Consider the following 25,833-nt stretch of genomic DNA (forward strand, 5'->3'; position numbering starts at 1 on the left):
CTTTACCTTTCTAGTAATTTCCATGTGAATCTCATAAGCGCCGTTCTGTTTCCATCGTCCAGATGTGGACCTGTCGTGTAACGACATGCCCAGCATCCCCGAGTGTCTTTACGCCCTGTCGACTCTCCGGCGTCTAAATCTGAGCGACAACCAAATCTCCGAGATGTCTCTCTGCATGGACCACTGGACCAACATGGAGACTCTCAACCTATCTCGGAATAAACTCGTTATGTTGCCTGTGAGGAGCGAACGTATACACACGCGCACTGCATTGCAAATACATTAAAGAAGATTCGGTTGACAAAACAAATCTTGATTCAAAATTTATTTCTCGTTTAGGCCATGTAATGGTGTGACCAAATTTGTGTCGTTAAATCCCTCCACCGCCCGACACGGCCAAACAAATCGATTGTTCACGTGTACAAACATTGAATACAGCCGCTTATTGTTTAGGTTCAATTATTGTTGTTTCAGCTTAGTCGGTAAGGTGAAGAACCATTCTCGCCAACCAAATTTAGCGATTGTGAATATTGTTCTTCAACTTACCTGTCGGCTGAAACAATAATAATTGCTCGTTAGAAGTTTATACTCGTGATAATTGGTTTGGCTGTGTTTGGTGGTGGAGCATCTTCACAACATAACTTCAGTCAAATCAATATGTGGCCTAACACAAACATCAATTATGAATCATAGTATTGTCTGCTAAAAATGTACGTGTTAAGCTTTTGTCTTTACGATATGTCCCTTGTTTTTGTGTTACAACTTCCTTGAATTTCACTCATGTGTCCCTCACATTGGTATCCACTCCCTCCTTCCTTGTCGTGTGATCAGATGGCTGTGTGCAAGTTATCCAAACTCAGAAAACTCTTCATCAACTCCAACAGTCTTAACTTTGAGGGCATCCCATCCGGGATTGGCAAACTGCAAAACCTGGAGCAATTTAGTGCCGCCAATAACAGCCTGGAGCTTATCCCAGAAGGCCTCTGCAGGTGAGAGAGATAATAACTGAAAATACGGAGATTACTGCAAATGCTTAATGATGATCCAACTTGCCAATGGGACTGTTTGAAATGGAAAGCTTTTTTTAAGATTCGACGATTAACGGAGATTGCATGTGGAAGAGGATGTCTTAGCTTTACCAACGCATTGTAGAGTTTCAGCTTTTGTTCAGCATCATCAGCTCGCCTAATGGAGATTCAGGAAGATCCTACAAAGTTATTGTTCCACTGTAAGTGCTGGAAAATTGTCGATCGTTTTTGTTTTTAGGTGCAGAAAACTGAAGAAACTTATTTTGAATAAGAACTGCCTCGTGACGTTGCCTGAAACGGTCCACTTCTTACATCTGCTTGAGGTATGATTGAGACCCCAAATGCCTTTCTTCACTGCTGATTCTAAACGTGATGAGTGTGATGTTAATTGGTGCTGATGCTGACGTTCACGAATCCGATTGCTACTGGCGGAGGCAGGGGGGGGGGGCACGTGTCCCCCCAATGATCCGATCGAAATCCCTAATTTCAATCGGATCTTTGGGGTTTATTAGTAATAAATTGGCATTTTGCGACCCCCACTGCCACTGTGTAGCATATTATTACGTGCCAGGGACTCTATGAGATGATAGGACAATAGTCTGAGTCCATATTGGCATGGCAATAAGTAATGGCAAAGCAGTTATAAGTGACTCAGAATTGTGCGCAGTTGCGTATGCAGTACACGACTTCCCTGAAGGCAAACACCTTCAGCGAGCGCGATGCTGATCACACACGGTTCGAATTCAACCCTCAATTGATGGCTGCGCCATCACCGCACACGCGTCGAATAAAAAGCAAGGGACAAGTCCTTACTTACTAACAACTATTATATTTCATTGCTGTAGGTGTTGCCCCCCTACCTGAAAATCCTGGCTCCACCATTGCCGATCGCTGAACATATCTCGACGGGGCACTGTACTTGAACACCGTTTCCTAAACGAGACGGCGCATGTTAGCAGACTCGCTTGTTGGACTGCTTTTTCCCTGTTTTGCCATCACAGGTTCTGGATGTGAGGGACAACCCTAAGCTGGTGATGCCTCCTAAGCCAATGGATCGTTCGGCCGAGTGGTACAACATTGACTTCTCGCTGCAGAACCAGCTCCGTCAGGCCGGGGCATCTGCCGCTGCGGTGGCTGCTGCTGCTGCTGGTGCGTGTTGAGGTCTCCTCTGTGCGTTGTTATCGACGTGCCCTTCCATCTTCGGTGCATCCCGCACAACGACGTGGGTGCCTGCCCGGTTATGAGAAAGAACACGTATTGGCGGAATCGCGAATGCTAGTCCATGTCCTTGACACCAGGATACACTGCAGAGCTGATTTGTCTACTGACCATTGAGTTGTCATCCATAATGTATGTACATATGTTGAACTTCATTTTCACTGTATGAAGCCAATCCTGCTAATCAGAGATGCTAGGGAAGGACAATAAACTAAACACAAAAAAGCAGTTCTAAAAAAAATAATCTTTCAATATAGATTTGGAAGTGCATAGCTCCAGTGGCTTCCTAATATCAGAAGGAAGAGCATTCCAGATGGCTTCGGAAGTGCATCTGACAGCATGCGATGCCGTGACCATCTTTGTTCGATGGCCAGCCAAAAGCCGCTGAAAGATGCACCGACCATTATTTTGCTTCAATGCGCTCCGCTGGCAGGCAAGATTGTGCCGGGTGGGTCTTGTAGCTCGCATGCCCAGCCACTGCATGCTTAAGCAGCTTCTGTTTGGCTGAATAGTATAGACTAAATGGATGCACCTCAGTCGAGAGACTAGATTGGCTGATGTGGTACCGGAGGACCTGGAGCTGAGTGGACTTGCTGATGACTGGTACCAGTCGTGTCCTCCTATTGAGAAGCCTCATCAAAGATGACACTGGTCAGTTGAAAGTAGCCTTCCTCTAGAAGTAATGTGAAGCAAGTGGAGGAGTTCACGGAACAAGCAGAGTGCCGGGCAGCTTTAAAAACAGCAAGGTGGCACAGTGGCGAATGCAGCCGGTGCATTTGGCAGTCATTTCGGTTAACTCCTGTGAGCCTTTTGATACTTCATGTCGCCTCAAAGTACATATGGCCTGATACAGGTGGCGTGGTGGCAAATGGTGGTTGTTGTTCGAAGTCTTTTCAGATGTGTGCAGATGTGCTTACATGTCCGTATAGCCAGGGTGATCATGAACACACAACTTTAGTGTCTGAAAGTTTGGTATATCTGCTGTGCTTGCTTGTGTTTTATATTTGTCTCTCTGAGTTGTGTTTGTGTGGAAGAGTGGTATTCATGGGTCATTACTCACCGTGGTCCAGGTTGTAAACTGAAATGCGATTTTAATTCAGAACATTTGCAAACTCAAGAATATCGAGAACTTGTTTAATATTTTCGCTCATAAATGTATTCTGAATAAGATGAAACGTTATCCTCGTATTAGCAGATGGGCTTCCTACGAGTGCAGCTTAAACTTGTCTCTTCAAGCGTCGCGGTCCAAATTTGCTGCGAGCAGGTTTAAAATAGTACCTCATTCCATTTTAAAGTTTGTATGTGCAGCAGGGCGCGTTTGACAGCCTGTGCACACATAACGTTTATTAATATTTTAAGACTGCCACGACGTTCAAGTGTTTAGTTGGGCTCAAGCCCATGAGCATTATTCACCTCGAGAGTGAAAACCCCATGAATGAGGGGAGGGGGGAGGCCAGAGGTCGCAAACGGGTTTTGATTCCTTACCCGTACCCGGCTGTACCACGGTCGCAAACGGGTACCCGTACCCGGCCGTACCCGTACCCTACCCGTACCCGGCCAGGTACCCGGCCGGGTACGGGTAGGGTACGGGTATCGGGTACCCGATTGCGACCTCTGGGATGAAGCCATGTTGCAGGCGCGCGTGGGTTGATTCTAGGAACTTGAATTGTGAGAAGAGACAAGACTTTGGGAAATGAGTGACAGACAGTTACTCACCAGTGACTCACGGCTTACCCGTACCCGGCCGCACCAAGGGTGCAAACGGGTACCCGTACCCGGCCGGGTACGGGTAGCCGGGTATCGGGTAGGGTACGGGTATCGGGTACCCGGTTGCGACCTCTGGGGGAGGCCTCACGACTGAGCGTGACCCCTTTCACGACTGAGCGTGACCCCTCTCACGACTGAGCGTGACCCCTCTCACGACTGAGCGTGACCCCTCTTCTCCCAACAATACCACAGTGCCCGGAGGGGGCAGCACCAAGGATGTGATAGCACGCAAGATGCGCCTCCGGAGGCCCCTGGACTCGACGGAGGAGGACCAGGCCAAGCAGGTGCTGCAGGGCATGACGGACGTGGCGCAGGAAAAGAGTCGCCGCATGGACGTAAGTGTCAGGGCCCGGGTGAAAGGTCACGGTTTGGGCGGGGGGGGCAGCACTGGGCCAAGGTTTGCGGCACCCTGTCACACGTCCAACGGTGTAGCGAATTTAACGTGAACTTGACACAGTCCGTCTGCTCGCTGCTTTGAGATGCCAAAGTGCATTAACTTATTTGGCTTGAGGGGGCATTTACTTGCGTGGACTGAGACGAGGGATGCTGTCTTGAACCCGCGATCAGGGAAGACACTTACTTTCTCCCACTTTGGCCGCAGTTACGGCGTAATCTAATTTTGCTATCGGAGATAACGAGGGGATAGTTTTCCCTTGGTTTCAGCAAGGGGGAGTCACTGCTTCTTCTCAGATGTGGTCACTCTTCTGTAAAACTTTATTTCATTTTGATAACAAGTGTAAGCTGGGATCTAATCTGCTTTTTGGGCATCACATAAATGAGCCATTGCCTTTGTGCTGTAATCCATACCTGGTGTCAGTTGTCATTTCCCACTCTCTGCTGCCCATGTGTCAGTGGGCTTTGTTTATCACTTAACGTCCCTTATAGCAATGTTCCATTCCAACTCGTTCATAATACTGTCATGCCAGTAATGTTTCTGACTCGGGCGTGTTTGCCAATCCATGCGTTTCCCCTCGCGCCTCATTGAGCGTTTCAAAGCGCGATGTCTTCCCTGTGGTCTTTGGCCCCGGTTTTGTCGTCTCGGAAACTTCACGGCCCAGCTGGATGGAGCTCAAACATCACATTGTGTCACATCGGCCGTTGAAGAAGCCGAACTGATAAAAAGGGGGAAAAAAATCCCTGCAAGAAGCGTGGTGTGCGCCTGAGTAACCGAGCCTTGTTTTCATGGCCAAGCCGGCAGCTACCTATGGAACGAAAATATCTTTTTTGTAACATGACCACTTGGCACTCCTACCCCCCCTGCCTCCCCCCGGCCGCGGTGGGAATGGGAGGCAGTTAGAGTTACTTTAAGGGCTGCCACCAACGACAGTGCGCCATGCGACATGCGGCCATCGGGCAGGCCATGCAGGCATCATAGGAGGTACGGTGGTGTGCATTTGTTTGCTTTATAGAAGAGACTGCCGTTATTTGACGCGTGACGTTGAGTGAAGTTTTTTTTGTGTGATTTCGCGCCTCTTATCGTAGTGGTGCTTCGTTGGTAAGCGATACGGCAGAGAAATGTTGCGTACTTTTTCTGGTAACTTTTCCGACCCGACAGATGTTTGATGCACGTGCAAAACGGGAATAGGGAAAGGCGGGTTTTGACGTTTTCCGTATTAGATAAGGCGATTAATCGTTTTTTTGTAATGGGAACTATCATTAGTTCCTCTTTACTGTTGGATGAAAACGGTTCGATTTCAATCCTGAAATGCACCACTTCTTGGCGATGTACAGTGAGTGCCGTTTCCCATTTGTACAGGAATAGGGAAATCCACATGGGGGTTGAATGCGGTAATGTTACAACGTTGATATTTTACTGACCATTCTTGCGTCGTATGGAGATACACAAGGGTAGATCGAGTTTAGGTAACCAGTCAAGAGCGTCATCCTGCGTAACCTGCATCTTGGGTTACATTTATACCCCAGGTCTCCATCGTGTTGACGCTAAGCGCGCTGCTGTTGTCGTACGTGTGTCGTATGTGCTTTCTCCGTGTGTTGTCACGGTCGTATGCTCTTTCATTATGCATCACACACGTTTTATTGTACATCTTATATAAGGTACAAGGTCGCATATCCGACTCTCTGGGTACTGATGTATAGGCAGCTGTGTGAAATGGTCAGATATGTGAATATCTATATAACTGTAAAATGACAGTTACACAATGCACAGATAGGTTACCTTGACAAACATGGGGAAATTATTTACAGTACATGGGAGGTCATCTAATGTTCTCGAGATTAAGAATACATTACTGTGTCAAAAGGTACCGTGTACAAATACTGCACCGGGTGTGGGGAGGGTCATTGGCCAGGGTAGAAATGTGACGGTCGGACATGTGACATTCTACTGTACGTTCTTTGTGCACGCTTTACACTGCAGTCCCGATCCAACACATCGGTGGCAACCGATCAACATCCGTGACGCTTATAAACCGCCTATCGATAGATTTGGACCCCTAATCGATGATCTCGTGCTGCGCTGGAGATTCGTCGTTCCATTTGTTGTGCCGACCGCAATCGGTTATTGCTGAAACGTTATCTTCGTGACGTGACCCAGTGCCCCGGTGCGTTTTTCGCTTGTTGCAGAGGTGTAGCGGTTTCAATGTGGCAGGCCGGCCTGGGTAAATAACCGTAGAAATACGGGTCGGCTACCTCACAGTGGATATCAAAGATCCTGTGATACCGTTCAAAAAGAGTAGGCCGTTGTGTGTTCACACACCTGATCGGCTTACACTACTGACATTATCTTGACTCTATTTAAGACCAAAACAGGAGGACTTATTCACAATTCTGGCCATCGCCTGAGGCAGCTCGTTGTCATCACTAGCGAAACGTCATTCTCGAATTGCAAATGTTGTGGATGTACTCTCCAACACCAATGTGCTGCAGTCGTAACTAATTGGCACGTTTTGTTTACTCGACAAACATTACAAATTGACTGTGTTGGGTGGTGGCGGGTTTAACGACACATTTATATTTACGCGATCTAACCCAAACAAAACCTTCATTATGCATTGTGTGCCAGCATCATGATCCAAGTTAGAAAAACGACGAGAAAATTACCCAAATGGGATTACAAATAGCAACATCCCCCCCCCCCCCCAACTACTGTGAAACATAGCTAGCGCCTTCCTGATTATCCCCTATTGTCGTAAGGCGTACCGCGACAATACCACACACGCGAGCACCCGAACAACAATTATCGTCATCAACAGGCTAAAGAGAGGACGGTCGCTGCTGTCTCTGCTGTGGTGCGCAGCAAGAGATGGGCGAGCTGGGCTGCTCGGACCTGAAGGCGCGGCGATGGGACGAGGGGCTGGAGAAGCCGCAGATCGACTACTCCAACCTCTTCATCGAGGGCGTGGGCGGCCGTCCCGGCGTGGAAATGTGGCAGATCGACAACTTCTATCCGACGCCCGTGGACGACAACATGCACGGGAAGTTCTACGAGGCCGACTGCTACATTGTGCTCAAGGTGAGTGGCGGCATTATCCGTACATCTCGGTGGCAGTTCGGACTAAGGGGAGGTCCTGTAGCTAAGAGTGTACAAGGGAATGGGGGGGTGGGGCGTTGGAGCGGGGTTTGTTGCAAGCTAGCGTGTACCACACTATGAGCCCGGCGGCCTGAGTTCGATTCCCGGCCACGGCTAATGTTAGTCTGTCGAGAGAGATATTTGAACTTGTTGTGACTCCCTTCCCGCCACCCCATCACCAACCAACCTGCATTAACAAACAACGCCACTGTTTCATGCGAGGTTGACATCCAACCCCATGACCGACGTAGAATGGGGGATACCTTCAGTAGTGGATTTGACAAAGTGTTATAAATAACTGTAAATGTTTAGGTTTATCAATTAAACTACCACACAACGATATAGTCCTGCATAACAGGACTGCTTTTGGAACTACTTTTTGCGTTTAGTTTGTTGTTATTTCCCCCGCACCTCTGATTAGCACGGTTGGCGACGTATGGCGCAAAAGAAGTTCAACATACATGCATAAAACATCTCGCTGAGTCTTTACGGCAAACTCCTGCTTCAGTACTGGCACGCAGCATTACTGGCATGCAGTATTTTGAAAGGCAAGAAGCCTATCAATTTGCTGTCGTGGTAGAAAACATCCCAGGAAGCCAGCCGGCAAGCCAGCCTCTAGGAAAGCCTCACACTTCAATCCTCTTCTTTTGCACGGCTGGTGTAGATGCAGAGCAGCAACTTCAATTTCACATTCAGGTGGTCAAGCTAGGCAACAGCGGCAGGAGCAGCGGAGTGTATCGCTGCGATGTCTCGTTGGTATTTGTGGATCGGGCATTGCGTATGGTATGTTCTGGATGACCACAGTCGCACACTGGAGAGTTTTCATCTTCTTGGTTCTTTCGGTAAAGTCATGTAGAAGGGAAGTAATAAAACAGACCTGGTTTTCACCTGAGGACGGCTGCTTGCGTTGTGGCAGAAACGTCGTGAGAATTATTTTATTATGTTTTATTTTTATTATTTTATTACTTCCCTTCTACGTGACTTTACCGAAAGAACCAAGAAGATGAATCCCTGCAGTCACGAAAGCTTTAAATGGAGAGTTTTCATTTATTTAACGATGACAGAGAGAGGAGAGAGAGCGGGGGGGGGGGGGGAGGGAGTGGGGCGAGTGAGTTGGTTGGACATGGCGGGTGGCGAGAATACCGCAAGGGTTTGAATGGCCGCGTCGACGTCTGCCGCAGACGTTCTCGTCGCGCGAGGTGTCGGACCAGGCGTGGCAGATCTTCTACTGGATCGGCAGCGAGTGCACGCTCGACAAGAAAGCTTGCGCCGCCATCCACGCCGTCAACCTGCGCAACTTCCTCGGCGCCAAGTGCCGCACGCTGCGCGAGGAGATGGGCGACGAGAGCCCCGAATTCTGCGCCGTACGTCCGCGTGCCCTCTCCACGTCTCGCTTCGCCGTTGTGTTGTCACGTTGCCGCCTCGTCCAGGGCCGCGGGCCAAAGGCGTGGAAGCGCCCGCATGCAAAATTCATTAAGAGGGGAGGTGTGGACCCCACAGGGCCTTCAGAACCAAACCCATGCCCTAGCAGCCCTCCAGGCCCTCCAGACTGCTGTCCGTAAACTTGTATAGGGCACGGATTGCAGGGATTCATATTTTTGGTTCTTTCGTTAAAGTCACGTAGAAGGGAAATAATAAAATAATACAAATATAAAACAATAAAAATTCTCACGATGTTTCGACTGTAACACAAGCAATCACACCTGATGATGATTGCTTGTGTTGCAGTCGAAACGTCGTGAGAATTTTTATTGTTTTATATTTGTATTATTTTATTATTTCCCTTCTATGTGACTTTACCGAAAGAACCAAGAATATAGATACAAATGACATTTATTTATCCCTGAGTGTTGAGACTTTTTTTCCAGGAGGGTTTTGCATTGGGTTTGGTTGGCAACTACCGTCAATGATACTTTGGCATGTGGTAGGAAACCAGAGTACGTAGGGAAATCCATTAATTAATGAATTCATTCGAGGGGTCACGTTTCAAGCTCTGCACAAATGCATTTAGTCCGTTGCAGAATTTGCAACTCCCGGCATCCTTGCAGCCCAAGCCCTAAAACGCCTGCCAATTCCCAGGCAGTCAACCATCCAATTACTAACCAGATGAAAAACTCTGCTAGCTTATTATGTCTGAAGAGAGCTGGTGCTTGCAGGGTGAATTTACTTGCAAGCGCAAAGGCAGCAACTGTCCTAAAGAGTAACTGAACTGAGTGTACTTTTGTATTTCTGTCCACGTGCTAATTGAGTGTGAATGAGCAGATTATAAATAGCCAGAGCAATGCATGCACTTGGTATTTCTACGTGGAAATTATCTGTAATTGTTTTCCCTTGGCTCTGCTGTTGATATATATTAGTGTAGTCCAACCATTTTCAACATTCTATAATGTTACAGTCATCATCAGTGATAATCAATCCACTGCTGGATGAAGGCCTCACCAGTAACAATGCACCTTGCACCAGCACACAAATTATATTTCATCAAAGATCACTGGGAACTGAATCGTGAGAAATGCAGAGGCCAACCAACCACGTGAACAAGTGGTGTTTAACAAAGTTTTTTTTTCTGGCCATCGTCAACGTACAATCAGTCAGTCGGACTTCGGAAAAGAGGAATGGGTATTAGAGTACGTGCGTTTATAAAATGGTACATAAAGACGGCCTATTGTATTGTGTTTTTGCTTGTTTTCCTTTGAAGGTGTTTAACAAAGGCTTTTTTTTTCTGGCCATCGTCAACGTACAATCAGTCAGTCGAACTTCGGAAAAGAGGAATGGGTATTAGAGTACGTGCGTGTATACAATGGTACATAAAGACGGCCTATTGTATTGTGTTTTTGCTTGTTTTCCTTTGAAGGTGTTTAACAACAAGCTGGCTTACATCGAAGGGGGCAGCCCCAGCGGTTTCTTCACGGTGGAAGAGACCGTCTATGTGACCCGGTACTGAGCCGACTTATTTATCAAACGAATGAATATAGCGCCATTCACAATAATACAATCATAGCTGTATTTACTTCTTCACTGCCTACATTGTTTTGTTTTCATTTTGGATTTTTTTTATTTACATTTCGATGCTGAATTTAACACTTTCCAACCAAGATTTAAAACGTAAATGAATTTAGCTCTGCCCGTCTGCGTCTGTCCATAGATTGGAGTTGGCACGGTAACGATTGCAAATATCCAACAGTAACTAAATGCTTTATATAGATAGATGTGTTACTATTAGTGACGTAACCTCGAGAGAATTGGCCAAATTGGTCAAAGGGTTGCCCAAAACTTGATGATTAATACCAGCACTGAAAAATATATCCGTGGCGTCCAAGGACGTGATGTCATTCGTGTGACGTCATCTCTCTACGGCACAAGTCATCTGCACGCCCCTCCCTCTCCCCGATGATGTCATCACATGTGACTGCAGAAAATAAAAGCATCGTTTGTGCACCGCGTGTGCAGCATGTACCGCTGTTACGGCAAGAAGAACATCAAGCTGGAGCCGGTTCCTGTGGCGGGAAGCTGCCTAGACCCAAGGTGAGGTGCACTGTGGGAGCCACACTACGCTTGAGTGCCCTGGCAAATGTCACAGCAAATGCAGTTATAACAGCACAAGGCAGGTACGCAATAATATATATATACTTTTTAGCAATGCGAAGCCTTGAGGTTGTCATTTATCCTACGTCCTTGTTCTCTTCGCACATATCCTTTCTCAATGTCCTCCACATTCTTCTCATCTCCAAACTGCAGACAATTCAAATGCTGCTGCCAGGCTCCTGATCCCCTGACGGAAATGAAACCACATCACCCCAATCCTTCAATCCCTCCACTGGCTCTTAATCCAATCCCGGCTCAATTTCAAGGTCGCATGCACGGTCCACAAGATCCTCCATGGACTTGCCCCTGCCTACTTCTCCCCTCTCATCTCACTCTGCTCCCATCCACGCACACTCCTACCTCTTCCCTCTCGTCTCACTCTACTCCTCTCCACGCACTCTACTAGCTCTCCCCTCTCATCTCACTCTACTCCCCTCCACGCACTCTCCTGCCTCTCCCCTCTCATCTCACTCTACTCCCCTCCACGCACTCTCCTGCCTCTCCCCTCTCATCTCACTCTACTCCCCTCCACGCACTCTCCTGCCTCTCCCCTCTCGTCTCACTCTACTCCCCTCCACGCACTCTCCTGCCTCTCCCCTCTCATCTCACTCTACTCCCCTCCACACACTCTCCTACCTCTCCCCTCTCATCTCACTCTACTCCCGTCCACGCACTCTCCTACCTCTCCCCTCTCATCTCACTCTACTCCCCCTCCACACACTCTCCTACCTGTCCCCTCTCATCTCACTCCACGCACTCTACTAGCTCTCCCCTCTCATCTCACTCTACTCCCCTCCACGCACTCTCCTGCCTCTCCCCTCTCATCTCACTCTACTCCCCTCCACGCACTCTCCTACCTCTCCCCTCTCATCTCACTCTACTCCCCTCCACGCACTCCCCTACCTCTTGTCTCACTCTACTCCCGTCCACGCACTCTCCTGCCTCTCCCCTCTCATCTCACTCTACTCCCCTCCACGAACTCTCCTACCTCTCCCCTCTCATCTCACTCTGCTCCCATCCACGCACACTCCTACCTCTTCCCTCTCGTCTCACTCTACTCCTCTCCACGCACTCTACTAGCTCTCCCCTCTCATCTCACTCTACTCCCCTCCACGCACTCTCCTGCCTCTCCCCTCTCATCTCACTCTACTCCCCTCCACGCACTCTCCTGCCTCTCCCCTCTCATCTCACTCTACTCCCCTCCACGCACTCTCCTGCCTCTCCCCTCTCGTCTCACTCTACTCCCCTCCACGCACTCTCCTGCCTCTCCCCTCTCATCTCACTACTCCCCTCCACACACTCTCCTACCTCTACCCTCTCATCTCACTCTACTCCCGTCCACGCACTCTCCTACCTCTCCCCTCTCATCTCACTCTACTCCCCTCCACACACTCTCCTACCTGTCCCCTCTCATCTCACTCCACGCACTCTACTAGCTCTCCCCTCTCATCTCACTCTACTCCCCTCCACGCACTCTCCTGCCTCTCCCCTCTCATCTCACTCTACTCCCCTCCACACACTCTCCTACCTCTCCCCTCTCATCTCACTCTACTCCCCTCCACGCACTCCCCTACCTCTTGTCTCACTCTACTCCCGTCCACGCACTCTCCTGCCTCTCCCCTCTCATCTCACTCTACTCCCCTCCACGAACTCTCCTACCTCTCCCCTCTCGTCTCACTCTACTCCCCTCCACGCACTCTCCTACCTCTCCCCTCTCGTCTCACTCTACTCCCCTCCACGCACTCTCCTACCTCTCCCTCTCATCTCACTCTACTCCCCTCCACGCACTCTCCTACCTGTCCCCTCTCATCTCACTCTACTCCCCTCCACGCACTCTACTAGCTCTCCCCTCTCATCTCACTCTACTCCCCTCCACGCACTCTCCTGCCTCTCCCCTCTCATCTCACTCTACTCCCCTCCACGCACTCTCCTACCTCTCCCCTCTCATCTCACTCTACTCCCCTCCACGCACTCCCCTACCTCTCCCCTCTTGTCTCACTCTACTCCCGTCCACGCACTTTCCTGCCTCTCCCCTCTCATCTCACTCTACTCCCCTCCACAAACTCTCCTACCTCTCCCCTCTCGTCTCACTCTACTCCCCTCCACGCACTCTCCTACCTCTCCCCTCTCGTCTCACTCTACTCCCGTCCACGCACTCTCCTACCTCTCCCCTCTCATCTCACTCTACTCCCCTCCACGCACTCTCCTACCTGTCCCCTCTCATCTCACTCTACTCCCCTCCACGCACTCTCCTACCTCTCCCCTCTCATCTCACTCTACTCCCCTCCACGCACTCTCCTGCCTCTCCCCTCTCATCTCACTCTACTCCCCTCCACGCACTCTCCTACCTCTCCCCTCTCATCTCACTCTACTCCCCTCCACGCACTCCCCTACCTCTCCCCTCTTGTCTCACTCTACTCCCGTCCACGCACTCTCCTGCCTCTCCCCTCTCATCTCACTCTACTCCCCTCCACGCACTCTCCTACCTCTCCCCTCTCATCTCACTCCACTCCGCCAACCAAGGCTTTCTGTCGAAGCCCACAGGCCACATTTACCCAGTGGGAGGTCGCTCATTTTCCTTTGCTGCGCCCACAGTCTGGAACTGCCTTCCCAGCCATTCTAACCGTCCCATAAACTCTCCCTGCCCTTATTTTAAGTCCAGCCTCGCACACCTTAATTTTTTCCTCTGCATATAAACCACTGCTTCTGTCGAAATAGTAATACAATAATTCTGTTTCTGTATAGTGTCTTGAGATGCAGTCATATTTCAGTAACCCAAGAGACAGGATTTGTATTCATTCTGGTCGAAGTAAGATGTTGTACGCGAGTAGGCTTTGTGAATCCGTAGTCGTGTACATTTTACAAAGAGTGATGCGTATAATTACATAAAAATTGTAACCCTCTTGCCCTGTCATAGGTTTGTGTTTATGCTGGATAAAGGACTCACGATTTACATCTGGAAGGGACTGTATGCGAAACTTGGAGCCAAAACCAAGGCCAGGTAAGCAAGGCTTCTTCAGTTAATGTTTGAAATAATGATCATTAAAATATATATATGTTTTACAGAGACAGCAAATGACCAAGTGCTTGTGCCTACTGTTAGGCTTTTTGCAGAGAAGATCAACAAGAACGAGCGCAAGGGACACGCGGCGATCGAAGTTCTGGTGCAGAACCAAGAACCGGCTGAGTTTTGGGACATCCTGGGAGGGCAGCCCGAAGAGATCAAGTGTCATGTGCCCAAGGACTTCTGCCCTCCGCGGCCAAAACTTTACAAGGTAAACCCTTGGAACTCGGGCCTGTGAGGGGCCACCACACTCACGGAGAGACCTTGGCACAGCGGTGATTGATGCGTCTTATGTGCGTATGTGCGTGCGCGTATGTGTGTGGCATGGCACAAGCTTCATGGTGACGTCACCGCCACTTAGTGGCGAATGGCGTTTGTTGTTGTTGTTGTGTGTGCATATCGGTGGCGAGAGGTAGTTTAGCGGTTAGTCCGTATGCCCTATGAACCCGGCGACCCGAGTTCGATTCCCACTCAAGGCCAACACCCAGTGATGATTATCTTAACTGGTCCTGGGCCTCCTCTAGATTGACTCCGTCTCAAATGAGTACCTAGTGCGGTGTGTAAATATTGCCTCGTCTGCCGTGCGGCCATCATAGGTGCTTGATAACAGCACTTGCCCCAACAGTCTGTTAAGGTTATATGGGTGGGGGGATCTTTGTCTATGTCTTTGCGTATAGGTGGGGCTAGGACTTGGATACCTGGAGCTCCCGCAGGTGAACTACCGCCTGTCCGTGGAACACACCAACACCAAACTCACCAGAGACCTGGCGCCAGATCAAAGGCTGGTAAGTGTACGGCTAGAACGGCGACTTGTGTTCAAGTTAAGCTTCGATTTTAAGACCTAAGGTTTGATGATATGCATGTGTGTATGTGACTGCCAAGTCTGCCAGTACGGGGCAGTGTTGTGATGTTTTTTTTCCAAATGAAATAACTTGAAACTAATTTGTAATATTTGGTAAGTTTGGACTGTGATGCCAGCACACATAGCCTACTTCCTTATCGAAGAGCATCACGGGGTCTTTGACGTCCGCTGTGAAGCAGACGGCGCATGTTTTCTGGTCAATACTCCTGCAGTATTAGCCAGGGCGGCCACTGGGCTCGAACCGCGAACCTTTGCAACAAGTGGCAAACACTCGACCAGAATAAACATCTTTATTTAGACTGGAGGAGGAATCCGATGAGCTATGAAGCTCTTTTTCACAGATGTCCCAGTAATGGGGGCGAGTCAACGAGTTACAACAGCAAACAATACAAAGACACTTTAAGGAGCGCGAAATAGAGAAATAGGTAAGAAAGTCACTAAATGTAAATAAATAATCGATAAATTCATTATTAAAAAAGTCAGATTTATCACACAAAAAGCAAAAAGTACTTTTATTTTACTGGGTAAGGCCCACTGAACTATCAAGCATGGGGCAAGGCAGAAAAAAACTACAACAATAAAACACTCCCAGACCACACCAAAACAACACCAACACAGTCCCTCAATAAAATACCACATTAAGATTGAACCGTGGGGTGCAAGTTCACTCCAGAGAGAGAGAGAGACGTAAACGAAAGTGAACCCTGAGTGGAGGCCGGTTCCCCGTGCACGCAGGTGCAGAGCCTCCTGGACACGCACGGCGTCTACATCCTGGACTGCGCGTCCGACGTGTTCGTGTGGATCGGACGGCGCTCCCCGCGCCTGGTGCGCGCCGCGGCCGGCAAGCTGGCGCAGGAGCTGTGCAGCCTCGTGCAGCGGCCGGCGCACGCGGTGGTGACGCGCAGCCTGGAGAGCACGGAGACGCAGGTACGGGGGGGGGGGTCGCACCTGTCGTCGCAGGCAGCTACATTGCTATCGCGCGTCACCGTCGTACGTCGCTACGTAGCTATAATGCTTTGCTACGTCACTCACGTGCATCGCTGTCACAACTTTTTCACGCATCTCTATAACGCACCTCTCACGTATCACACGCAAGCATTGCGACATCGCTAACAGGCATCGCGATCATGCATCACTACATCGCTATCGTGCGTCGCTACGTCACTATCACGCATCGTTGTCATGCGTCGCTACATTACTATGTAACTACATCGCTATGTAGCAATGCCCTATGCCTTGTGCAGGACGCCGCCGTGGCGAGTTAACTACCTCGCCTGGTATGCAGCAGGTCGATCAAGACCCTGACGCCTGTATATTCGGAGTTTGCATGTTCTCCCTGTGGTCGTGTGGATTTTTCTCCGGGTCCTCCGGTGTTTCTCTCCACATTTAGAAACATGAGTTGAGAGTATTTGGCTGCTAAACATTTCTGCATGATAAGCCACTTCGTTGGGCTATCATTTGCGTCCAGGTCGCTTCAGAAAAAAGAGCTATATAGCTCAGTGGGCCTTACCTGGTAAAACTAAAATTTTTTAGTTTAGTTTGATCTGTCATGCATCGCTACATCATGCATCGCTATCATGTATTGATGTAACACGTGCATGCGATGTAGCTTGATAGCTTTGGCCTGCATCGTAGAACAGAGTGGCAACCTCATAAACCCAGACACGCGCATAAAATATGTTGGCCTCTCGAATGACCAATTTCAGTATCAGAGGACGGAGTCGATACTTACACAGACCACCTGCATTCAATCCTTGGTTTCCGACTTTAAGAACAGCAGGTTAACCCATCTCGACCCAGCCACCAAAGCCATATTGAAATTATTTACAGTTCTATGAAGCATAATAAAGCATCGGCACTTGCTTGAATATCATTGGTCATCTTTGCATTGGCTTTTGGCTAGCTATCGAACAAAGACGGTCAATCCATCACACACTTTTAGATGTGCTTCTGCGGCCGTCTAAAGTGCTCTTCCTTCCGATATTAGGAAGCCACTGGAGCTATGCACTTCTAAATCTAGATTTAAAATTCATTTCTTTAGAACTACTTTTTGTGTTTAGTTTGTTCTCCTTCCCGCGCACCTCTGATTAGCGCGGTTGGCTACGTACGGTGCGAAAGAAGTTCAACATACATAGAGGCCGTAACACTCGTGTGTAGACGTGTGCGATGCTCGACTTGTACGGTACGCGCTTGTGAAATAAATAGACAATACTCCGACTAAATTTCGATTTAAAGCTTTCGTGACTGCAGGGATTCATCTTCTTGGCTCTTTCGGTAAAGTCACGTAGAAGGGAAATAATAAAATAACAATAAAAACATAGTAAAATAAAAAAATATTTTATTATGTTTTAAAGTCACGTAGAAGGGAAATAATAAAAGAATAATAATAAAACATTAAAAAAGTTATATGTTTTATTTTATTTATTTTATTATTTCCCTTCTACGTGACTTTACCGAAAGAACCAAGAAGAATACTCTGACTGTTTCTTTTGTTTGCCTCCCAGGTGTTCAAGTCAAAGTTCAAGAACTGGGACGACGTGCTGAAGGTGGACTACACGCAGAGCGCCGAGAGCATGAGGCGCGTCGAGGCCCCAACACCGGCGGCGACGACGGCGGCCGCCGAAGAGGTGGACACCGCCGACCCTAAGAAGGAGAAGCAGATGAAGGCCGACCTCTCCGCTCTCTTCCTGCCCCGTCAGGCGCCCATGCCTTTCACTGAGGTCAAGCAGCTCCCAGGCTCACCGGCCCTCTTCTCGCTCGCTCACTCACTCTCACTCACTCACTCTCGCTCTCTCACTCTCGCTCACTCACTCTCTCACTCTCTATTTCTCTCACTCTCGCTCACTCACTCTCGCTCATTCATTCTCTCTCTCACTCTCACACTCACTCATTCTCGCTCACTCACTCACTCTCTCACACTCTCTCGCTCTTACTCGCTCTCATTCACACTCACTCACTCTCACACTCACTCTCTCGCTCTCTCACTCACTCTCTCACTCACTCTCTCGCTCTGTCTCACTCTTACTCTCTCTTTCACTCAATCTCTCTCTGTCTCGTGCGATATGTCGCAGTATCGCCCGATCGTCGCGAACCTGGTTGTAACCATGTGATGCCGCTTTCACTGCGGACGCCACCCCCTCCCCCCCCCCCCCCCAGGCCGAGCAGCTGATGGAGGAGTGGGGCGACGACCTGGACGGCATGGAGGCCTTCGTGCTGGAGGGAAAGAAGTTTGTGCGTCTCCCCGAAGATGAACTGGGCCACTTCTACACAAACGACTGCTACGTCTTCCTGTGCCGGTGACCATCGCCATCTGAGCTCTGTTCTCACCCAGCTGGCCCTGTGGTCACCCAGCTAGCAATGTTATTACCCAGCTTGCAATGCGATTACCCAGCTAGTAATGCGATTACCCAGCTTGCAATGCGATTACCCAGCTAGCAATTCGATTACCCAGCTAGCAATTCGATTACCCAGCTAGCAATGTTATTACCCAGCTGGCAATGTGGTCACCCAGCTAGCAACGCGATTACCCAGCTAGCAACGCGATTACCCAGCTAGCAACGCGATTACCCAGCTCACAATGTTATTACCCAGCTATTAATGCGATTACCCAGCTAGCAATGCGATTACCCAGCTTTCAATGCGATTACCCAGCTAGCAATGTTATTACCCAGATAGCAATGCGATTACCCAGCTAGCAATGCAATTATCCAGCTAGCAATATTATAACACAACTGGCCCTGTGATCACCCAGCTAGCGAAGGTGCACACTGCACTATGCACCTGGTTGCACGAGTTTGATTCCTGGCCACGGCTAACATCATTGGCGAGTTATATCAGAACCGGCCCTGTTGTCCCCTCTTTCACCAACCCGCTTTGACCAGCGTGATGAAGAATAGTTAAACAAACCCCCATGACCAACAACGCGGCACGGGGGATGGGCTTTCATCCGACAGTGGATTGACAAGAGTATTCAGTCATTCTTGCTCTCAGTACCTGGAGATAACTGAAGATATTCTCTCGTTTGCCCCCTCCCCACGACCACCACCGCTCAATTTGACAGGTACTGGATGCCTGTTGAATGCGAAAACACGGCAGAGGAAGGAGGCGAGGCCGGGGTTCCCGGGGAGGCCGGGGCGGGCGCGGCTGACACTGGTGGGGAGGCCGTGGAGCCCAGTGGGGCGAGGCCGGAGAAGTCGTCGGCGGAGGCCACAGGCGTGGAAGAAGACATGCAATGCGTGGTGTACTTCTGGCAGGGACACGACGCCTCAAACATGGGCTGGCTCACCTTCACGTTCAGCCTGCAGAAGAAGTTTGAGAGCCTCTTCCCCGGCAAGCTGGAGGTGGGGGCGGCTGACACCTGCGCCGGAGATTTCGGCTCGAGATTGCCTTCGATGTGATGGTCATCATCGTCGTCACCATGATCGTCTTCAAAGCTGCGTGCCAATGCGACGCGCGAGTGACACTTTGCGCGCGGCTGTGCAGGTGGTGCGGATGACGCAGCAGCAGGAGAACCCCAAGTTCCTGTCGCACTTCAAGAGGAAGTTTCTGATTCACCGGGGCCACAGGAAGATCACGGATAACGATGCGCAGCCGAGCCTGTACCACGTGCGCAGCAACGGCAGTGCGCTGTGCACACGGTAGGAGCTCAGTGCCCCGCTTCATGCACCCCCCCACACCCACCACCTCCCCGCCCTGTTTTTCCGCTGCATTCGCAACTAGAACGTCAGCCGTGCTTTATCGCCGTTTTGCTCCTTGAAATTGACCGTATTTTCCAATTTATAATGCACTCCGGAAATGTAGGACACACCAAGAGATTCCCTTTGGGGTTAATGTTGAAAAAGAAAAAGTGCTTTATGATCGGGAGAATACGTTGTTATGGAGAGACATCGTTCAGATGATGATCACGCACGCGCTGCTTTCAAATGGGCATGTCTTCCGGAAGATCATTCTGAAAGCCTGGTTAGTTGTGCTCTTCTTCTACCCCTTGGGTGCTAATGTATTGCTACGGAGTCTAACCATCTTCCGGAAGATGATAATTACGAACGCGATCAGAGTAGAACCCCTCTTAACGACGGTAATTGGTCCCACGAAACCGGTCGTTAAGTGATTTGCTCGTTAAGAGAGCATAGGAAATACACGTTGAAGGCTTAATTCGTTCCGATAGCATCGATAGTGACCCCTTTTCACCCACAAAACGCACTTTATAATATTTAAACAATCGATATGAATACATAAAGATATCAACAACATTATAAACACATAATATTAAAAGAAACATAGTTAAGCAATTCATGTATTAATATTTACTGTACGTACAGCAGCCCGTCGTTAACAGGGAAATGGTCGGTAAGTCGTTAACAGGGAAATGGTCTATGGAGACCCGTCATTAAGCGAATAGTTGTTAACAGTTGTTAACAGGGGTGGTCTACTCTACACCACTATACACTACACCACTATGGATTACAATACACTACACTACTATCTCTACACTACTATACACTACACTACTATACACTACACTATACACTACACTATTATACATTACACTATTATACACTACACCACTATGGATTACACCACTATACACTACACTACTATACACCTCACAACTATACAATACACTACTATACACCACACTACTATACACTACAATATACAGTGATACCTCGGTTCACGAATGCTTCTGTTCACGAACAACTCGGTTCACGAACAGAAAAGTTCATAAAAATATGCTCCGGTTCACGAACTCCACTTCGGTTCACGAACAGGAGCCGCGGGCATTTTAATGCTATTTCCAGGCTGTCACATGGTCGTGACTTCCTGTAGGAAGATCGTGGAGAGAAGAAGAGACACAGAAAGAAGTACTGTGAGTACTGTGAAGACACTTTCAGTGACTTTTTGCTTTTTGGTGTGCTTTTTAGCACATACAGTACTGTACTGTACTACTGTACTGTACTGTACAATACTGTACTTACTGTATTGTACAGTTCACCCGTTTGAGTGCTTACTGAAGTCATCTCAAGCAAGGTTAGTGTTCTCTCTTTATACATTACTATACTGTACAGTACTAATGTGTATTGTAATTTGTTTCATATTTTTGTGCTTCAAAAACCAAAAAAAAAGGTCAGAACGGATTAACCGGATTTACATTGAACCCTATGGGAAAATGTGCTTCGGTTCACGACCAATTCGGTTCGCGACCAGAGTCAGTTCACGAATTAAGTTCGTGAACCGAGGTATCACTGTATACTACTATACACTACACTATACACTCCACATTTGGCTCTATGGAGGCCCATCATTAAGACAGGGGTGGTCGTTAAGAGGGGTTCTACTGTAAAACGCATATGCAGGCAGACGACGTATATTCTCCGGATAGTAAGACTGAACCCCCCCCGACTTTTGCTTTCAAATACCGGTGCGGTGGGGGGGGGTGGGGTGGAATTGCATCTTATAATCGAGAGAATATGCCGGCAACCTCCCTGCGGTACGATTGCACTCGGCACTCCGAGCTGTGCTCGTGACGATGCTTTGCTTCGTCGATGCTTTCTAATGTACGCAAACCACTGACCATGAAACGTGGGGTACAGGGGGCCTATGGTGAGTTCGCGGTGGGGGGGGGGGGGGGTGTTGGAGGGGCAACCATCTAGGCCACACTGCCATTTGGTCTGATTTTTACGTATTGTGAAATTATACTCTACGGACAGTCTATGGCTTCTTGTCACCGCACTTTATGTACGAAATACACGTTCACACCAACGCATATAGTCGTCGCCACGTAACGCGTATGCTTTCACGCGAATCTGGTTGCGAGGATTGTTCTTCACCTCACCCGGTGAGCGAGCCGAAACATGAACGATTTGGCGCGTTAAACGCTTTGCACGCCGTGGAGATTTAATTCGGCTGCGTCAGGTCGTGGAGCGTCTTACCGACACGCATTTTGTCAAGACCATTCATTACGTGGGCGAGCTCACGCAAACGTCAATCATGAATTATATTCCACACGCAGTTTTCGCGAGATGGCGGTCTGCCCTTGTCTTTCTCCTGGTACCTCGTGCTACTGCTGATGGTGGTGACTTCCTATAACCTCCGGATGGGAATTGTAATTTCTTCTTTCCTTACATCAGTTTGCTCCGTCTTGCGTTTTCTCCGCCCCTCCCCCTGTCTTTTGCTTGCCTTCGGTTCTGCCCCTCTGCTTGTGCAGGTGCATTCAGATTAATACTGATGCTGCCTTTCTCAACTCTGAATTCTGTTACATTCTCAAGGTACTGTACTGCCTCTACCCCTTACCTGCACTATGACCTTCTGTGCCCGGTCTCATTTCAGCACTGCCTGTTTTCTGCACCTATTGGAGAAGAAAATTACAAGGCGCAGTATAACGCCAGATTAATTACCAACATCGATCCACGTTTGGCTGTAAATAGTCGTAATATATTACACTGATAATACTTGCGTTTATACTGCACCCATAACATTACAAAACGTCTTGGAGCACATTGTGTTTGGCCTAGAGGGACCACCGTCGTGGTTGCTGCCCACCACTGCCATTAACATTTGCTGCTGACATTTGGGCTACGCCCATTTCAAACCTTTATAAACAGTTTGCCTTGGAAGTTAACCCCCCTTTTCCTGATGATGACCGCTTGTGTTGCGATCCAAACGTCGTAGTTCTTTGTTATTTTCTTTGAACCTGTCTACTTGACTTTACCGAAAGACCCAAAGAATATGAATTCCTGATGTCACGAAAGCTTTAAGTCCAAATTTGCTGTTGGTTGTTCCAAATTGTGCGAGTAACTTTCTCATATTCGCGCCACGACGCCGAAACAAGATGGCCTTACTCCATTTTCAAACAATATCACGGGATCTTTTAACATCTACCGGGAAGCGGCAGCTGTGTGTGTTTTGTCGTTCATACAGCCCCAGTATTAACCAGGGAGTGCCGCTGAGCTCGAACCGCGAACCTCGGCAACAAGCGGGAAAGACGCCACCATTATAGGCAGCACTGCGGCAACATCCATTGTGGTTCTGTAATCCCCCCCCACCCCCCACCTTCACCACAATGTGCACTGGACCACCGTGGTGAAATATGGTCAAAATGACGAGGGCAGCCGTCGTCCTTGACAAAATGGGTCGTACGTGTACGTTGGGCCGTAAAAGCAGCTTCAAATGTTGCCCCGATCAGCGGCGGCGTTTTTGGCTGGGGCTGACCCCTCGGTGCGCTGTGTGCGGTGTGCAGGTGCCGTTTGGCAGCGAGGATGGCCCAGGGATGGTCTACGCGTGGGTGGGGCGGGGGGCTGCGCCGGACGAGGCTCGGCTCACGGAGGAGATCATGGGCAGCATGTTCCATGCCTCCTACAGCAAGCAGGTCCGCGAGCATACACACACAAAAAACACAAAGATTTCACCCCCCCCCCCCCCCGTATAGCCTTAACTGACTTTTGGGGCAAGTGCTGTTAGCGAGCACCTATGAAGGCCGGCATGGCACACAAGGGGGTGAGTGGCCAACACCATGCCTGGCCGCTTTTGTCTCCCTAGTGGCGATGTTTACACATCACACCAGGTACTCATTTGAGGCCGAGTCGACCTAGGGGAGGCCCAGGACCGGTTAAAAAATTCACCGCTGTTATTGGCCGTGAACAGGACTCGGAACGCGGGTTGCCGGGTTTGTAGCACAGCGCGCTCACCGCTTGGCCACACAATGATCTGAACGCTTGTGTTGTGAAGAAACGATTCAAGGTGGAGGGCAAAATTACACTGCACCATAGTTATCAAATACGGTGAGGGTAGGGAGAAAATCCATTTCGCAGAAGAAGAGGAATAATAGGAAGCTTTTAAATCGTGAGTTTGAACCGAGGGACCGGTTACTGCCGCGGAATGCAGGTGATCAACGAGGGAGAGGAGCCGGAGAACTTCTTCTGGGTGGGGATTGGCGGACGGAAGCCGTACGACCAAGACGCCGCCTACATGCGCACGGCACGTCTATTCAGGTGCGGTGCTGCTGCTCCCCCTCCAGTCCCCACACTCCCTTCACCCGCACATTCAGGTCAGAGGTCGCAAACGGGTTTTGATTCCTTACCCGTACCCGGCCGCACCAGGGTCGCAAATGGGTACCCGTACCCTACCCGAAATGAGTGACAAACGGTTACTCACCAGTGACTCACGGCCTACCCGTACCCGTACCCGGCCGCACCAGGGTCGCAAACAGGTACCCGTACCTGGCCGGGTACGGGTAGCCGGGTATCGGGTAGGGTACGGGTATCGGGTACCCGGTTGCGACCTCTGATTCAGGTGCGATGCCTGACTCCTTTCACTCAGACACCTGCGTACCTGCTGTGTGTATACTTCCCTTTTTACAAGTTGCCTCCTATCTTATCTCAAACCTCTGCGGAGAATTCTGCTCGCACCAGGCAGCGTGGTCCGGCGGTAGCGTTTCCGCGGCTCATTGCAGAGGCTGGTGGTTCAAATCGAGCGGCCTTCCCAGTTATTACTGCCTGTGTAATAACCATAATAATAATCTATACCAGTCTGATTTACAGATCCCGTGAGGTCATTTGCAAGAGTAGGCCTGTGGTTGCGCGAGGTTCCAAATTAGAAAATGACAACGCACTCAGTTGGGTATTATACATAGCAATCATCATCGCCTCTCCTGGCAGACTAATGCCACGGGTCGCTCTTTTGTACATTAGACCATCCTGGTCCCTTTCGACTTCTCGGCTGGTTATTAAACACCGTAGAATGGGACCGTCATCTTCCATCCTTCTGCCCGTGGGGGGTTGGCGCGTGCAGGTGCTCCAACGACAAGGGCTACTTCTCCGTTTCCGAGAAGTGCTCCGACTTTTGCCAGGATGACCTGGCAGACGACGACATCATGGTGTTGGACAACGGCGGCGAGGTACGTGCTCACGCACGCACAGACGCACGCACGCACGTTCGCACACATACAAAAAACAAGGCAAAGATCCTACAAATAGCCTGAACAGACTTTTTGGGGTGAGATCTGTTAGCGAGCACCTATGAAGACTGGCAAGATATATGCATCCTCCGATTAGCGTGGTTGGCTTACGTACGGTGCGAAATAATTTTAACATACATGCATGTATTCTTGGTTCTTTTGGTAAAGTCACGTAGAAGGGAAATAAAAAAATGACAACAAATATTTAATTATTTCTCTTCTACGTGACTTTACCGAAAGAACCAAGAATATGAATCCCTGCAGTCACGAAAGCTTTGCATCAAAAATACATGCATGTTTGCATGAATCTGCACACCGCACTCACCTTTGATTTGGTTGCCTTGCAGGTGTACATGTGGGTGGGCACTCAGTCCAGCCAGGTGGAGATCAAGCTGGGGCTCAAGGCCACACAGGTACGTGGCGGCCGTGCCCTCAACCCAGCGAACAGCGCGTGTCGGTGATGCGAGCTGGCCTATTGGGGGCCCTAAGCAGACAATCTTTGGGGAGAGGGAGGGGTGGGGTCCCCCTTGTAATTTATAAAAATCCTCGTGAGATGACAAGAAGGGATTTGCTATCATTACGCTCGTTTGTGTCACAAAAGCCACACCGAGTCTCGGGGCTCTTATTTAGGAGGGTCCTACCAAGTTTTCGAGGTCGGGTAACAGCAGCCATATCTCTGCGGTGATCACGTTAGAAATATTGTTTGGGGGGGGGAGGGGGGGGGCGGACGTCTGTGCCGCTGTTAAAAGTCGAGCTTAGCCAACGTCACTGCCTCACGGAGCTGTATATTGCCTCTTATGTAACGTACACTAGCAAAGGCCCCGTTTC

At 49.3% G+C, this 25,833-nt stretch overlaps 1 protein-coding gene across 2 annotated transcripts in view; it reads left to right on the forward strand.

Moving 5' to 3' along the window:
- LOC133340559 (protein flightless-1 homolog) overlaps nucleotides 1–25,833 on the forward strand; it is a 34,548-nt gene that overhangs the window by 6,315 nt on the left and 2,400 nt on the right. The window contains exons 8-29 of one of the 2 annotated variants that reach the window (XM_061548863.1): nucleotides 63–238; nucleotides 832–989; nucleotides 1,267–1,351; nucleotides 2,030–2,177; nucleotides 4,206–4,348; nucleotides 7,270–7,485; nucleotides 8,724–8,906; nucleotides 10,397–10,479; nucleotides 10,993–11,067; nucleotides 14,045–14,128; nucleotides 14,231–14,402; nucleotides 14,869–14,976; nucleotides 15,789–15,980; nucleotides 17,558–17,773; nucleotides 18,210–18,349; nucleotides 19,114–19,393; nucleotides 19,536–19,690; nucleotides 22,258–22,318; nucleotides 23,290–23,418; nucleotides 23,934–24,040; nucleotides 24,840–24,945; nucleotides 25,353–25,418. In XM_061548863.1, the coding sequence (XP_061404847.1) occupies nucleotides 63–238; nucleotides 832–989; nucleotides 1,267–1,351; nucleotides 2,030–2,177; nucleotides 4,206–4,348; nucleotides 7,270–7,485; nucleotides 8,724–8,906; nucleotides 10,397–10,479; nucleotides 10,993–11,067; nucleotides 14,045–14,128; nucleotides 14,231–14,402; nucleotides 14,869–14,976; nucleotides 15,789–15,980; nucleotides 17,558–17,773; nucleotides 18,210–18,349; nucleotides 19,114–19,393; nucleotides 19,536–19,690; nucleotides 22,258–22,318; nucleotides 23,290–23,418; nucleotides 23,934–24,040; nucleotides 24,840–24,945; nucleotides 25,353–25,418 (3,083 nt within the window). Of the gene's footprint in view, nucleotides 1–62; nucleotides 239–831; nucleotides 990–1,266; nucleotides 1,352–2,029; nucleotides 2,178–4,205; nucleotides 4,349–7,269; nucleotides 7,486–8,723; nucleotides 8,907–10,396; nucleotides 10,480–10,992; nucleotides 11,068–14,044; nucleotides 14,129–14,230; nucleotides 14,403–14,868; nucleotides 14,977–15,788; nucleotides 15,981–17,557; nucleotides 17,774–18,209; nucleotides 18,350–19,113; nucleotides 19,394–19,535; nucleotides 19,691–22,257; nucleotides 22,319–23,289; nucleotides 23,419–23,933; nucleotides 24,041–24,839; nucleotides 24,946–25,352; nucleotides 25,419–25,833 lie in introns of those variants that run through there. The other variant, XR_009754920.1, reaches the window with a different exon arrangement.

The sequence above is a fragment of the Lethenteron reissneri genome, chromosome 10 (assembly GCF_015708825.2).
Source record: "Lethenteron reissneri isolate LAM-NWPU_2019-01 chromosome 10, ASM1570882v1, whole genome shotgun sequence".
In the NCBI taxonomy this organism is placed as follows: domain Eukaryota; kingdom Metazoa; phylum Chordata; class Hyperoartia; order Petromyzontiformes; family Petromyzontidae; genus Lethenteron; species Lethenteron reissneri.